This window comes from Crinia signifera, chromosome 2, assembly GCF_055691185.1.
Source record: "Crinia signifera chromosome 2, ASM5569118v1, whole genome shotgun sequence".
Lineage (NCBI taxonomy): Eukaryota > Metazoa > Chordata > Amphibia > Anura > Myobatrachidae > Crinia > Crinia signifera.
This window is the reverse complement of record NC_139218.1, coordinates 359,171,255-359,188,201: the sequence shown is the minus strand read 5'-3', so window position 1 is coordinate 359,188,201 and position 16,947 is coordinate 359,171,255. Positions and strand designations below refer to the sequence as shown.

Below are 16,947 nucleotides of genomic sequence, written 5' to 3'. Positions count from 1 at the left end.
CTTTTCAGGCGTGATTTAGGGGTTTGTAATGTTATATGATATAGTGATGTTATTAGAACCACTGCTATGTACTTTTGCTATGGTTACTTACTATATGTCTAAATGCTTATCCATTGTACAGCACTGCAGACAGTCACATTGTGGTGCTTTATAGATAACAGATAATAATACAGTAATAGGAATCATTTTTTTTGGGTTTCTCTAACCGTTGCCTGATTTACTATACATGTGTACTACGAGTTGGAGTAGAAACCTGTGGTGAGTAAAGCGGTAGCAGAATCAGCCACCATGCCCAAAGCGTGGTGAGTGAAGCGAGTCCGCGAGGGTGCGCGTCTCCACTGACTGTGCTTAGATATGAATATATAGAACACACAGAATGGCATCCAAAAAACTAAAATCACTTGGGTCAAAATGTTTTATGTTGACCATTGCTGTATCGATCTACTGTCCATCTCAACCTTCTGCACCTGTTGATCTTACCCACTGTCTACCTTTTTGAATGTCAACCTTTTGACCCTGCCACCGTAATGCATGTTGGCCATATACAGTCAACGTAATGACTGAATTGGGCCCCACCCCCCTTGTTGGCAGCAGTGGCGTAACTATAAATTTTGCTCCCCCTGCCAAAAAGTTTGTGGCACCCCCCCCCCCCCCCCCAAGCTCCTCTCAAGCGTGTTTCCCCAGTGTATGACTTGATGAGGTCACACGCATAATGGAGAATCTGAAGCAGGAGAGAGGCAGAGAGACCAGCAGACACTGCTGCTTCCCTTGGCTCCGACGCATCCCAGGCCGCCCATCCTGTACACAGTAGCCAATAGCCGGCTCTGTGTTCAGTCAATTGAATCAGTGGGGGGATTTGTCGTTTCTGTCATGGCTGACTCTCCTCCAGTGCTCAGCCAGCAGACAGCAGCATGTAAGTGTGTCGAGTGGGTGCCGGCACCCACACAGATCCTGCTGCCGCTGGGGATACCTTACAGTAGTTACGCCACTGGATGGCAGGCTGTCTAGAAGGCCTTTGTTTACCTCAATCAGCCCTTCATATCCTCATTCCATAATGGTAGCAGGTAGATCCCCTTTTGGTAATGTACCTTCTGACATCATCATCTGTTGGGAATAAACAGGTCAGTTAACTGAAGGGTTACAGATATAACTATTTGACATTAGCCCATTGTTATAGTTGGTAGTGCCAGCTCTTCCATTTTGCAGCTTAAGCTAGCTGCCTAACAGCGCTACGACCCACAACGTGAATTAATCAATGTAGACTTGTTTACCAGTGTAGATGTATAGATTGGGCAAGAAAATTCCATGGCTCAATTTCCCCATGTTGCGTGAATCATGTTACATATGAATCATGGTTATGTGAAATTTAATTTTCATGCAATTATATCCTATATTTCATGGAATGACCCATATTGGGGAATTATGGACGGTAATTGATGCTTTGCCTGGGGCTCTAGACACCTCGCACCAGCCCTGAAAGTTCTTACTGGGGCAACCAATAAAGCAAGTGAAACTGAGGTTGTGTTATATTTTTCCTAGCCAAGCTCCAATGTCCTAAACCATTGTATAACTTATATAAACAACATCATAGCCGGGTTAGTAAGGGGGTGTGTCCTGGCAGAAATTACACTCATGGGAGCCACGCCTCCCATTATCGTCACTATGGGCCCATGGCCAGTGCGCTATGAGCTGCTGGCACGCCCCCAGCCCCTCCGTCTCCCATGAATATGCATGTAGGGATGGCCATCATTGCCTTTGCCATCGATGGTTGCCATCGATGGCAAAAGTGCAATAGCCCATCGATAGTGTATAACCATTCTATGGATAACCATTGATGTTTTTGCATATCGATGGTCATTCACTTTCTCTAATTGAGAAAGTGATTGAGAAATGTGGGGGCGGGGCTTCACGAGTGTCAGGGGCGGAGCTATGCTCCGTGTCCCGGCATTGTAGGGAAAAAACAAAAACTAAACTATTGGTTTAAGCTTTACATCAATGGTGGGAAACCATCTGGTTCTCCCCCATCGATGGCAAAACTATTCAACATCGGCCATAAACCATCGATTATTTCTAATCATCGATGGCCATCCCTATATGCATGCCCACAGTGCTAAGCAGAGCAGCGAGTAACAGGGGGATTCCCAACTGACCCCCATCACGGGACACTTATGCCTGCAAGTTGGACAGCGGGATAGTCCCAGGAAAATAGAATGGTCCGGTGAAAATTGGTGTTGCCAGATTGCGCACCACTTCAGCACCACTGGCAAACACCTAGGAATCAGTCAACAAAAATTTTCCAGGCTTGCCAATGCCAGCAGCGCAGCTCAGCCCATAAAATTTCCGGGCATGCCACTGAAGGGTTCCATCATGGCCTGCAATTTAGCTGCAACATAGTCACAGATTTCTCTTCCCCCTGATGAGGACTGTAGAGCGCCAAATTTATGCTGAGAGTGTGTTTGCATGTTACCTGCAGTGATTCAGCGGCTGAGCAACAAAGTGTCTCTGGAATAAAACCTCTGGCGACTGTGTGTCTGTCTTTCAAAAGAATTCTATATCAGGGTGCCAAGCAACAGTGCCGAGCGGAGGCGCCATGATGCCATCTGGAGGGAGCGAAGCACATGGCAGCAGATAAGATAAAGTATGCATTGATTCATTATTTCTCAGACTATGGAATTGGAAACATGTCACACAGTCATCAGTAAAGTGTAAGCTCCTGTATGGCGGACCGGCAATACAAACAAGTTACTAACTTTAGATTTATTTATCTTTTTGAAAAAATTCTAAATTAAATTTGTATGTATATCAAATATATCAACTAGGCAAAGATTTATTGCAACAGTAATGTGTTTATTATATTTGTTGTTCAGTAATTACCCTTCAGGATTTATTGATTAAAACTGAGAATTAGATAATGCAAGTTTTCATGAATTTCAATTTCATTGGAAAAGTCCAAGGTTCTAGAAGACTTATTGATTGGAAAAATGAGATTTATGATGCAACTTCTTGTGCCACAGACTAAACCTTTCCTAGTATATAAATGTGTAGACAAGGTAAAGGCATCCACTGAGTATGGAATCAGTATTTAACACATCAATTCACTTGCTTCCTCCTAGGAGAACTTGGTGCTTTCAGTAATTACAGGTGGGACAGCCCCCAAAATTGGTTTAAGCTTTACATCAATGGTGGGAAACCATCTGGTTCTCCCCCATCGATGGCAAAACTATTCAACATCGGCCATAAACCATCGATTATTTCTAATCATCGATGGCCATCCCTATATGCATGCCCACAGTGCTAAGCAGAGCAGCGAGTAACAGGGGGATTCCCAACTGACCCCCATCACGGGACACTTATGCCTGCAAGTTGGACAGCGGGATAGTCCCAGGAAAATAGAATGGTCCGGTGAAAATTGGTGTTGCCAGATTGCGCACCACTTCAGCACCACTGGCAAACACCTAGGAATCAGTCAACAAAAATTTTCCAGGCTTGCCAATGCCAGCAGCGCAGCTCAGCCCATAAAATTTCCGGGCATGCCACTGAAGGGTTCCATCATGGCCTGCAATTTAGCTGCAACATAGTCACAGATTTCTCTTCCCCCTGATGAGGACTGTAGAGCGCCAAATTTATGCTGAGAGTGTGTTTGCATGTTACCTGCAGTGATTCAGCGGCTGAGCAACAAAGTGTCTCTGGAATAAAACCTCTGGCGACTGTGTGTCTGTCTTTCAAAAGAATTCTATATCAGGGTGCCAAGCAACAGTGCCGAGCGGAGGCGCCATGATGCCATCTGGAGGGAGCGAAGCACATGGCAGCAGATAAGATAAAGTATGCATTGATTCATTATTTCTCAGACTATGGAATTGGAAACATGTCACACAGTCATCAGTAAAGTGTAAGCTCCTGTATGGCGGACCGGCAATACAAACAAGTTACTAACTTTAGATTTATTTATCTTTTTGAAAAAATTCTAAATTAAATTTGTATGTATATCAAATATATCAACTAGGCAAAGATTTATTGCAACAGTAATGTGTTTATTATATTTGTTGTTCAGTAATTACCCTTCAGGATTTATTGATTAAAACTGAGAATTAGATAATGCAAGTTTTCATGAATTTCAATTTCATTGGAAAAGTCCAAGGTTCTAGAAGACTTATTGATTGGAAAAATGAGATTTATGATGCAACTTCTTGTGCCACAGACTAAACCTTTCCTAGTATATAAATGTGTAGACAAGGTAAAGGCATCCACTGAGTATGGAATCAGTATTTAACACATCAATTCACTTGCTTCCTCCTAGGAGAACTTGGTGCTTTCAGTAATTACAGGATGGTCACCTGTGTTGTAGAAGCATGGTGACTGACAGCAGAATCGTAGAGGCAAGATACATAATCTTGCACCCTGATGTCACTAGAGGTGTTATTGATCTATGAATGATTCACCATCAATGGTCTCCATTTGTGTTTGATACTTTCCATCAATGGTTTGAACTATCGGTGGGCTTCGCAAGCGGGGACATGTGACAGTAGTAGGCCAACCAAGAAGGAGGTGGAGCTAATGGGCATAAAATAGGGCTAATATAGATATAGATTAAGGAGAAAAAATAATCTATGTGACACCATTGGATATCTGCAATTGATGGCAGAACATCAACCATCTGTAGCAAACCATCGGTGTTGGCTGAAGGCCATCAGCACTGATTTTGGAAGCCTCCAAAAGGCCTCTGAAGTTGTACAATTTCCACACCAATATCATCACATAATGGTGGACACCACGGACACATCCACAGCATCAACTCAGAGTGAGTCTACGGTCACTCGGAATGGCCACCACAACTGAGATGACGGAGATGTTTTTCCTGCGTTTAAGATCTCAGTCGGGGGCTGATACACCCTTCAAAACCGGTCCCAACCAGCTCTCATTTTTGCCATCACTCCTTATTATCTACAACAAAACATCCACTCCCTGTTAATCAGTTGTGAATGTATCCTCACTGAGACTGTAATTGCCGCATGTACACATTGCGGCAGCGGCAGTGATGCATGTGAGGACGAACTTTAAGTGCTCAATTGCGTAAACTTCAGAATAGTGTAATAACTATGACGCAGAATAACTATGAATGAGGCCCAAGGGTGGATACAGCGCAAAATGACTTGGGTGGGGGTGATATTCCTGGTAAAGTGGCAGTGCCCACAAGGAAGCACCATATTCATATAGTGGGGAGAGGGGGATGCCTTGGAGAGGGCAGAGAGAATCGCATAGATGATTTAATGTCCATTTTCACATGCATGTCCGCAATGGAAAAGACCAACCCTAGGTATGCCACTGAATACGATTAGAGGCGATAAACAAAAATGATTTGCAAATGATCAAGAATAAAAGACATATCTAAAAAAGATAATAAAATATACAAGTGATCTACAGTATACCCCATAGGCAAATGCCTACCCTCCTCTTGAAAAATGCCTTCAATTATAACAAAGCTAGCACTGGTATATAAAATGATCAGTAGAGCTGCCACCACATCATGCAGTTTAAGGGACAGAGCAGAGCTGCTGCACATATCTAGTGTACCAGCTTCTTCTACCACATGTACTGTATGTGTGGATCTGAGACCTCAATAGACCAGAGAGCAGCTGCCAGGAGGAAGAGACAGGAGCCTTACCATAAAGTGGGAGATTGTGAGTTTAGAAAGTGCAGTACTGGTTCTATTATGTTTGTGTATTTATTATGATATGTTTAGCCTTTTCCTAACCACTTATCTTATTTAAATGTTTGAAACAGCCCATCTGTAATGTTGAATATTAATTATGTATTCCATACAGTATCCAGTGTATAAAAAGACCAATTTTCAGGGCTGTTACCAGACTGGCAGGAGCTGATTGGTTGGTTGTTTATCACTCTCTATTTTATCACTTTTGAAGCTTAGTGCACCTGGCCCTTTGTACTTTTATGTATTTATAGGAGACATTGGGGCCTATAGTGTATGGGTTCTAAATGCCTAGATTGGCCTCACCTCGCCCATCTTTCTCATGGTATGCGCTTGCGCTGCGAATACTCGTATACTCATTTAAAAATAGTTATATAAAATACTATATCTATATATATATATATATATATATATATATATATATATATATATATATATATATATATATAAACAAACAGTATAGAGAGAGATACACAGTATATATGTAATTACAGAAGACAGGAATTTATTGATATCACAAAAGAGGATATAGTTCAATTGGCCAAATTTATCCTGATTTGCAGTTTTGTAACATAACATTTTTTATAGTATAAAAATGTATTTAGCTACCCAGATTTTTATGCAGTGTAACTGTCTGTTATATAGCAAACCCTTAATTTTCTAATTATATATAATTTTAAATACCAACAACAAAATGTATGTAAAGATGGTGCATTAGTTATGCAGCGCTGACTGCCTATGAATTGGTATATTGCACCACCTACAGCTCATTTGCAGTACTGCAGATCAGAATTATTGGTACACCTGATAATTACTTTTATTTATTTATTTATTCATAGTTTCTTATATAGCGCACACATATTCTGCAGCGCTTTACAGAGAACACAGTCACATCAGTCCCTGCCCCAGTGGAGTTTACAAACTATATTCCCTACCACATGTACATGCACACACAGACATTCTAGGGTTAATTTTTCTCGGGAGCCAATTAACCTTCCAATATATTTTTGGATTGTGGGAGGAAGCCAGAGTACCTGGACTACTACTATTATTATTATTTTATTACTTTTATTATTATTATTATTATTATTTTTTCTAATCACATAGAGTAGTGCACAAAGCACAATGACTAAAGTAACCTTTACACCAGAGGATCTTGTGACACTTTTATAGAGTTCCAATGACGTCCAACTATTGACTGCTTAGAAGCAATTTCCATAAGAATGAGCTTCAGTAGTACAGCCACTAGGAAACAGTGACATCACTAGGGAATACGGCACGTGTTTTATGATTCAGTGATGTCACTGCTGCTGATAGGAACTAGCAATCTTGTAAATGTACAGTGTGGGTGTTATAGTTTGGTGTTTAAAGAAACCTGAGCAGAAAAAAAAGGAATGTCAAGGATAGAGAGAATAATGCACAACCATTACTACTGATACAGAAGTAATAATATGTGTAATATTTAGCTTCATATGTCATATGAATACTAGTCTGGGGGAGATGTATCAAGCCTTCTAAATAGTGGTGCATTGGGCAAGTGTATTAATTATCCGTAGCACCCAATCAGCTTCTTCATAGCCTATATTGAGTACATTCTTTAAAATGATAGGTGAAAGCTGATTGGTTTCTATGGAAAACGTCACCAATTTTCCACTTCTCCAATAGTTTGAGGGCTTGATACGTCTCATGACATGAGGGCTTGACATGTTGCTCACATGTACGGTATGATTAGTAAGGGCATGTTAAGTGCATGTAGACAGAACTGTGGTCTATTCTTCACAGTGGACTGTGAAGACATTCAGGGCAAAAAAGTGAAAACGTCATGATGACCTTTTGACTGTCGACCTTGCCATTGTCGAACTAGGCATGTTGACCTATTTCTTGTGTTAAACTAAGCCATGTTGACCTTCCATGGTTGATCCAATGTATGTCGACCTAATATATGTGGACCCAATGACCCATACTCCAATACACTGCAGTGCACTGTGTTTAGGTGCCAGTGCACCACATTTCCCCACCAATGCACCACATTTCGCCGCTCAGGCACCACATTTGCCACAAGTGCACTGTGATAAGTTGGAGAGTCTTGTCCATAGCATTATGAATAGAGATGTAACATAAATGTAACTATGTATCTAAAACCTTCTGCATGTTGTCGTTCTAGGTGGCTCCTACATGATGGAACAAGAAGAGCAACAGTAGCACACACTTCTACAGCATGGGCCGTGCTGACAGCAGGCTCAGCATGAGTGTCTCACTGACAGCGTAAGAGGTCATGCTGAGCCTGCTGTCAGCACAGCACATGCTGTAGTTGTGTGCTGCTGCTGCTTAGATTACAGTTTTTAGAGTTTTCGTTAACCCTCCTCTAAACATTTTGGGGGCGTAGCCTAAGTGCAGGAGGTGCCCACACCTCCCACACTTAGGCCATGCCCCCAAAATTTTACCGGGGCCCGGCATTCCTCTCGGCTGGCCTGAGTGTGGGTGTGTACTGCTGCATCTGAGAGGAATCTTTTAAAATGACTTATACACAAATATAGATTAGACCTAAAGCAGTTTGTAAGAGCGTCTACACTTGGTAAAGTGCTGGGAAATGGCGCTGATGATTCATTGTAAATGTATCTGTCTCTCATTCCATTTTTCCACAACAAATGTAACAGTGTAATGTGGGCTAGGGAAAATGAGGGAGATTGCTAGACTAATGAGGGAGAGAGGGAGATTGCTGTTATTTCAGGGAGTCTCCTGCAGAATGCAGGAGGGTAGGCAACTCTGCCCTAATTACACACATGTATCATGAGGAACTATCATGCTTGTACAAGAAATACAGTGCTGTTGCACCATCCACAATATCAAGCTCATTTTGAGCAATAATCAAGGTTCTTAGTATATTTTTTGGGCATGAAATATTGGTCCATCAACCAGCGTCTAGGTGACCTTGTATTTTAGGGCAGGCATGTCCAAACTATGGCCCTCCAGTTGTTGTGAAACTACACATCCCAGCATGCCTTGCCATAATTTTAGCATTCCCAAATAGCAAAACTTTGGCAAGTCATGATGGGACTTGTAGTTTCACAACAGCTGGAGGGCCATAGTTTGTACATGCCTGTTCTAGTGGGTCGCTAATACTAAGTTTGAATCTGGGCGCTTGCCCCCGAAAGCCAGTCACCACAGGGAAGCACACTAGTGAAAACCAGTACCAGTGGGTAACGGGGTCTCTTAGAGCCAGATGTATCAAGCTTCAAAAAGTGATAAAATGGAGAGTGATAAACAGCCAGCCAATCAGCTCCTAGCTGTCATGTTACAGGCTGGGTTTGAAAACTGACAGGTAGGAGCTGATTGGCTGGTTTACATAATGAGCTTGCAGCTTATTATATAAACCTCAATATCTTTGTTCACAGATAACATAAAGGTTAGACAACATATTCATATCTACTTCTATACACGCAACATAGATAGACAAGGAATAATGATGAGGTTAGGACATTGCAAATCCAATATATAAATCCAGTGCATTAGCATAATGGGGCATAATGGGGCAGATGTATTAAGCCTTAACAAGAGATAAATGCAAGGGTGATAAAGAGAGATAAACGTCCAGCCAATCAGCTCCTTACTGACTTTTTTCAAATGCAGCCTGTAACATGGCAGTTATCTGGTGATTGGCTGGATGTTTATCTCTCCTAGGGCCAGATTCTCTAATCTTCAAAAGTGATAAAATGGAGAGTGCTAAACAGCCAGCCAATCAGCTCCTACCTGAAAAATGCCAGGCAGGAGCTGATTGGCTGGCTGTTTATCACTCTCCAATGTATCACTTTTGAAGCTTAGAGAATCTGGCCCCTGATCACTTTTGCATTTATCTCTTGTTAAAGCTTAATACATCTGCCCCATTGTGCCATAGGGGACATTGCTTAGAAAATGTATTTGTAATTCATTTTGTTTTAAAGATACCCCTCTACATATATCACTGAGCTGGTCTGACACCCCTACCCCCAACACTTCCTTATTGCATCTTCAAGCTGCAAATTGTTGCCAACTCATACCTCCCAACTATCCTGATTTTCGCAGAACAGTACTGTTTTTTGGGGGCTGGTGCAGTACTGGTTCTATTATGTTTGTGTATTTATTATGATATGTTTAGCCTTTTCCTAACCACTTATCTTATTTAAATGTTTGAAACAGCCCATCTGTAATGTTGAATATTAATTATGTATTCCATACAGTATCCAGTGTATAAAAAGACCAATTTTCAGGGCTGTTACCAGACTGGCAGGAGCTGATTGGTTGGTTGTTTATCACTCTCTATTTTATCACTTTTGAAGCTTAGTGCACCTGGCCCTTTGTACTTTTATGTATTTATAGGAGACATTGGGGCCTATAGTGTATGGGTTCTAAATGCCTAGATTGGCCTCACCTCGCCCATCTTTCTCATGGTATGCGCTTGCGCTGCGAATACTCGTATACTCATTTAAAAATAGTTATATAAAATACTATATCTATATATATATATATATATATATATATAATATATATATATATATATATATATATATATAAACAAACAGTATAGAGAGAGATACACAGTATATATGTAATTACAGAAGACAGGAATTTATTGATATCACAAAAGAGGATATAGTTCAATTGGCCAAATTTATCCTGATTTGCAGTTTTGTAACATAACATTTTTTATAGTATAAAAATGTATTTAGCTACCCAGATTTTTATGCAGTGTAACTGTCTGTTATATAGCAAACCCTTAATTTTCTAATTATATATAATTTTAAATACCAACAACAAAATGTATGTAAAGATGGTGCATTAGTTATGCAGCGCTGACTGCCTATGAATTGGTATATTGCACCACCTACAGCTCATTTGCAGTACTGCAGATCAGAATTATTGGTACACCTGATAATTACTTTTATTTATTTATTTATTCATAGTTTCTTATATAGCGCACACATATTCTGCAGCGCTTTACAGAGAACACAGTCACATCAGTCCCTGCCCCAGTGGAGTTTACAAACTATATTCCCTACCACATGTACATGCACACACAGACATTCTAGGGTTAATTTTTCTCGGGAGCCAATTAACCTTCCAATATATTTTTGGATTGTGGGAGGAAGCCAGAGTACCTGGACTACTACTATTATTATTATTTTATTACTTTTATTATTATTATTATTATTATTTTTTCTAATCACATAGAGTAGTGCACAAAGCACAATGACTAAAGTAACCTTTACACCAGAGGATCTTGTGACACTTTTATAGAGTTCCAATGACGTCCAACTATTGACTGCTTAGAAGCAATTTCCATAAGAATGAGCTTCAGTAGTACAGCCACTAGGAAACAGTGACATCACTAGGGAATACGGCACGTGTTTTATGATTCAGTGATGTCACTGCTGCTGATAGGAACTAGCAATCTTGTAAATGTACAGTGTGGGTGTTATAGTTTGGTGTTTAAAGAAACCTGAGCAGAAAAAAAAGGAATGTCAAGGATAGAGAGAATAATGCACAACCATTACTACTGATACAGAAGTAATAATATGTGTAATATTTAGCTTCATATGTCATATGAATACTAGTCTGGGGGAGATGTATCAAGCCTTCTAAATAGTGGTGCATTGGGCAAGTGTATTAATTATCCGTAGCACCCAATCAGCTTCTTCATAGCCTATATTGAGTACATTCTTTAAAATGATAGGTGAAAGCTGATTGGTTTCTATGGAAAACGTCACCAATTTTCCACTTCTCCAATAGTTTGAGGGCTTGATACGTCTCATGACATGAGGGCTTGACATGTTGCTCACATGTACGGTATGATTAGTAAGGGCATGTTAAGTGCATGTAGACAGAACTGTGGTCTATTCTTCACAGTGGACTGTGAAGACATTCAGGGCAAAAAAGTGAAAACGTCATGATGACCTTTTGACTGTCGACCTTGCCATTGTCGAACTAGGCATGTTGACCTATTTCTTGTGTTAAACTAAGCCATGTTGACCTTCCATGGTTGATCCAATGTATGTCGACCTAATATATGTGGACCCAATGACCCATACTCCAATACACTGCAGTGCACTGTGTTTAGGTGCCAGTGCACCACATTTCCCCACCAATGCACCACATTTCGCCGCTCAGGCACCACATTTGCCACAAGTGCACTGTGATAAGTTGGAGAGTCTTGTCCATAGCATTATGAATAGAGATGTAACATAAATGTAACTATGTATCTAAAACCTTCTGCATGTTGTCGTTCTAGGTGGCTCCTACATGATGGAACAAGAAGAGAATAAGAGGACACGGACAGCATACACAAGAGCTCAGCTCCTGGAGCTGGAGAAGGAATTCCTCTTTAACAAATATATTTCGAGACCCAGAAGAGTGGAACTGGCCGTCATGCTGAACCTGACAGAAAGACACATAAAGATATGGTTCCAGAACCGCAGAATGAAGTGGAAGAAGGAAGAAGACAAGAAGAGAGGGAGAGGAAGCGACCCGGAACAAGACTCTGTGGTATCTTCTGGAGATGTCATAAAAGAGGAATGCATGGGGAACACTCAGCCCAATAGGGACTTGGTGCTTTCACCTCCTCTGCCAACTTCGTCATCCTCAAGTCAAGTCAACTCTATGTCATCGTCCGGATCTCTCAGACAGTTGGAAAAGCGATAGAGATAATATTACTACTTCTTGTTGTAACTAAAGTATTAGAGTATATTGGACTCAAAAGACTTAAATCATATAAATCAAAGCAGGTTATGGAATGAGCCCTCTGGACCTGTCTATTAAATCTACATGTGAACTAAGCTTTATGTAGTAGCGAAATGTAACAACCAACAATCCTGCCGCACTTTGCCACTGTCATTACGTATAAGGAGACTCCCATGTATCCCATCATTTAGTTATCTTACTAGAGCGAAACGCGTGACTGTCAGTGAAGGCAGAGAATACAGTAACGTGAGGATTGCCTGTTATTAGTAACATTTTGTTTGTGTTTGTAGTGGTGCATTGTGTTACCCATTTGGGCAGTCTCAGCTAATGTCACCAAAGCTGAGAGGACCACAATTCTGCCTGGTGACTTTCCACGCAGTGGTCTCTTGCTGACGCGCAGTTGAATGTGCGACTGTTTGCAGAGTGCAACTTGTGTGTTTTTGGACTTCTCAGGCAAGTACAGGAGATCCAAGGGCATCTGCAATTCAGACACGTTTCCACTTACATCTAAAGGGGTGGTAATGGGGTGATCTAACATAGGCAACGTTTGTAGAGCCTATCTACAGAGTTTTGGCCAGAGGGGTAAATACACCTGCTTTTAGATGTATTTTTATGCACAAATGAAAGACCTAGGACAGTGTGCACTGTTAGTGGTGACAGGTTTGGAAATAGGTAAAATCCGGAGCTGACATTAACCCGGAATGCTGGACCGGACAGGCCCAATTCATCAAACTCTGCCATTCCGGAGCTTGAAATGTCCTTCCTGGGGAATCTCCAGTCTGGTAAGGGTGCCTGTGACACCTTTCACCAGAGAGACGGGGATGGAGAGACTAAGTCCTCTTGGGTATGGGGAAAAACCAGACTCAGACAAGACAACGGACCACCGTAACGGACATCAAAATCTGCAGTCCGGAGTGTCTGCAGAGGTCCTTGGGGTGTCTCATCCTGGGGGTGTCCTGTCCCAGGGGGCTTCACATGACAGATGTCACCAGGGAATGGAGGAGGCAGAGAATAAATAAAGCCTCCCTGTATGGTCCGGGCATGTAGCAAAAACCGGAATGGTCCGGACCACACAGGGAGGCTGTAATCTTATCTTCCCCATGTCCCTGGTGATAGTTATTACAGGCATCCCCCGGGACAAGACACCCCCAGGACGGGACACCCCCCCAGACCGGACACTACAAGCTCCGGACTGCAGATTTTGATGTCCGGTCCGGCGGTCCAGAGTTTTGTCCAGGGCCGCTTTTTACATAGTCCCAGGCCTCTCTGTATTATCAGGAACAGTCCGGAACCATATGGGGAGGCTGTAATCTCTGCCTCCCCATCTCTTGTTGACAGCTGTCACAGGCATCCCCTGGGCACAACACACCATGGACACGCACACCCTGGACAGGACACTACAAACTCCGGAATGGCAGTTTGATGAATGGGGTCTGTCTGGTCTGGCTGTCTGGGACTGGTCCGGTTCCTGTTTTTACCCAGTCCCACAGGTTTTAAGTCAAGCTTATGGTCTGCTCACCAAGATACACACACCTCTGTCCAACCCCTGTGAGAACAGTTATGGCTGCCTTGCATCAATTCCTCTGTGACTACGCCGCTCAGATGCCCCTTACTTCTATGTTGGCTTTTTAAACAAATGAATTGTTGAACATACATGAAGCTGAGCAAACTACATAATTGCAATTATATGTCTGTATTTCTGTACCTCGTAATCATACATTGGAATATTAAAATACTGTACCACTTTGGGAGTTGTAGAATAGTACATTAGTACATGAGGACATTTAATTGTATCCAACTCTCGGTAACTGGTAAAAGTGGATTCATAGGTTGGGGAGCGCAACCCCTGAGGTCAGTCATTGTCCGTGTATGCATTAAACTATATGTTGGTATTTTATTTTAAATAAAGATTACTATACAGAACTGTATGTGTGATAGATTAAGATATAATAAGGGGCAATTCAGGCATGTTTCCAAGACTTCTATATAGTTCTTGCCTTGCTGCTGTCTCAAAGTGGGACGCAATGGTACACAACAGTCCCAATGTACCCCATCACCCCATAGACAATAATATTGACTCATGGGCCCTTATTCTAATCGGATCGGTACGGCCCGCGTGCGGCCGTACCGCCGATGTTTTTACTCTGCACATGCGCAGAGGTCAATCTGCGCATGTGCAGCCCCCTTCGCCGCAGACGGATTTCGTCCGCCGCAAAGGGGGCGTATAGGGGCGTGAGAGGCTTCATGCCCTCATTTCCCTATGTGTACGCCCCGCGTTTCATGGGCGTTCCCATGCAAACGCGGGGCGTATGCATGGTAATGAGGGCATGACGCAACTCATGGGGGCGGAAAGCTGACGTCGCCGGATGTCAGCTTTCAGCCCCCATACAAGCTACCACACGGACGATTGTCCGTGTGGTCTCAGCTTGCGGGAGCTGCCGGGGCGTGCGGACCTGCCTTCGATGGTCGACGACCATCGAATGCAGGGGGCAGCTCCCACCATGGTGGAGGCGTACGCCTCCACCATTTTTATGCGGATCGCCAGCCGTCCGTGTACGGACGGCCGTGGCGATCCGTAGGGTGGGCGGGGATTGGTTTGTGCGGCCGGAGCCCCGTGTGCGGCTCTGGCCGCACCAACCAGAATAAGGGCCTTGGTCTGGAGGCTATTAAGTTTCTATTAAGAACAAGCAAACACGCTACAGTGTGAGCATTGTACATTTAAGATAGACTTCTAAAATCTCTAAAAAGATTAATATTGTTAAGATAAATATTGTTAAACATTAATCGGAAGGGTCAAGTTTGAAAATACAAACCATAAGGCTGGGATATGCGACATGCTGCCGTTCAGCTGCTGTGGAGCCAGTGGAGTCAGAAGGGGGGGGGGGGGGTTGCGGGGGGGGGGGGGGGGGGGAGTGGTGCGTGGGTGGGTGGCGGGTGCCACCAAGGCTGCCATAAGAAATGTTGGCGCTCAGATCAGACATAATAGGCGCCATAACCACACACACACACACACAAACACACACACATTGTATCTCGGAAAATACACACTTGCAAAACGGCAACTGCTATTGAATCAGGCCTTATATATGAATACATTCACCATTGTGACAAACTTGACATCAGTCCCTGGGTCTTGCATAGCTATCTGTGGCCCTGTACCCACTAGTAGAGTGCATCTACCTGGTCCTTTATAGATCAGATTCCATCTTTGGGGTGATGGGTATATGCATAATTAGGGGGGGGGGTGTAGTGCCGTCCCATGTAGCGCAGAGCTCTGGGGCATACTTACCTACATTTGATGTTGACTCTCTCAGAGAGAAGCCTGGAGAAGATATGTAGGTAGGCATGGGGGTGGTGGTGGTGTGCCATACTAGACAAGTTTTTAAGCCCTGTCCCTCATAGTAAAGTGCCACAATTCCAGCACATTCTGCCTCCTTCACTAGGAAGGGCGCCATAAAACCCTTTTACCCTGCTCCTCCTATGTGATCTACTGCCAAACCCCATGCCCATATGATCCAAGAAGCAACAAAAGCAGCTCCTTTCAAACCACTGATGTCAAGTTTGGGCAACAAATTCTACTTCTCGCAAACTCAGTTTACTTCTCGTAGCCATAACATTGCATTATCTTTATTTTTTGCACAGTCAGGGCAGCAGAGCGCCTGGCCGGGCCCAGGTACTTCACAAGGGGCTTGGTCTTATCGTGGAGGCGTGGTCTAATCATAGGAGGTGTGGACATGTACCCCTAGAAGAAAACACAGTAAAAAATATCACACATTAAGCCCCTCCCTGGCCACACTGCAGCCCAGCACACAGCAGCATCATGTGCTGGGAGGAGAAGAGCTGCTGCAGCCAGGTAATAGGGGTCTTTATTTTACAAATGCAGCACACTGGCTACATTTGTGCCGCCTACTCTCTTAAACTGTCTGCTATCAGGGTGATTGACATCCTGCGGGCGTTTGGAGGCGTATCGCCAGCATTTTCTGGGCGTCCCCCAGAAAACGCAGGTGTTCCCTGCAGTGGCAGTAATGTTGATTTCAGCAATGGCGGAGAATGTGCGGCACATGAACGGGGTATTTTTTTCAAAAAAATACCACAACAGTGCTGCGGAGACCCATCGCAGGGACAGACCTTTCGCAAGTTCTGTTCCTGCATACGATAATTTATATATCTGCACAATGTAGTGAATTATTGCATTGTGAGTTGGGAGGATGTTAGCACAGCACGCCCACATCCTCAGATGATGATAATAAATCAGCCCCTTGGGGTTTGTTTTGTGCAATGATTTATCTGCACATATTAATGCACTTCCTCTATAAATGGTGCTAAGAACATGTTCAAAGTAAACACACACACACACACCCATCCACTACGCAGACATGTCTGAAGCTAAAAATCTCTTCAGATTTCCCTTGAACTCCCAGAAATCTGATCCGACCCTGGGCTAAAATTTCACAGATGTCTTTAAACTCTGCAGAAGTTCTCCAGATAGCCCCAATGTCAGGTCAAGATAAACACGCCAAAGGTAC

The 16,947-nt window shown here is 42.9% G+C and overlaps 1 protein-coding gene across 1 annotated transcript in view; it reads left to right on the top strand.

Moving 5' to 3' along the window:
• The window catches only part of PDX1 (pancreatic and duodenal homeobox 1), a 42,740-nt gene extending 29,873 nt beyond the window's left edge, over positions 1-12,867 (top strand). The window contains exon 2 of the mRNA XM_083171311.1: positions 11,973-12,867. Coding sequence (XP_083027437.1) covers positions 11,973-12,382 — 410 coding nt within the window. The 3' untranslated portion in view covers positions 12,383-12,867. The remainder of the gene's footprint in view (positions 1-11,972) is intronic.
• Positions 12,868-16,947: the final 4,080 nt, after the last annotated feature.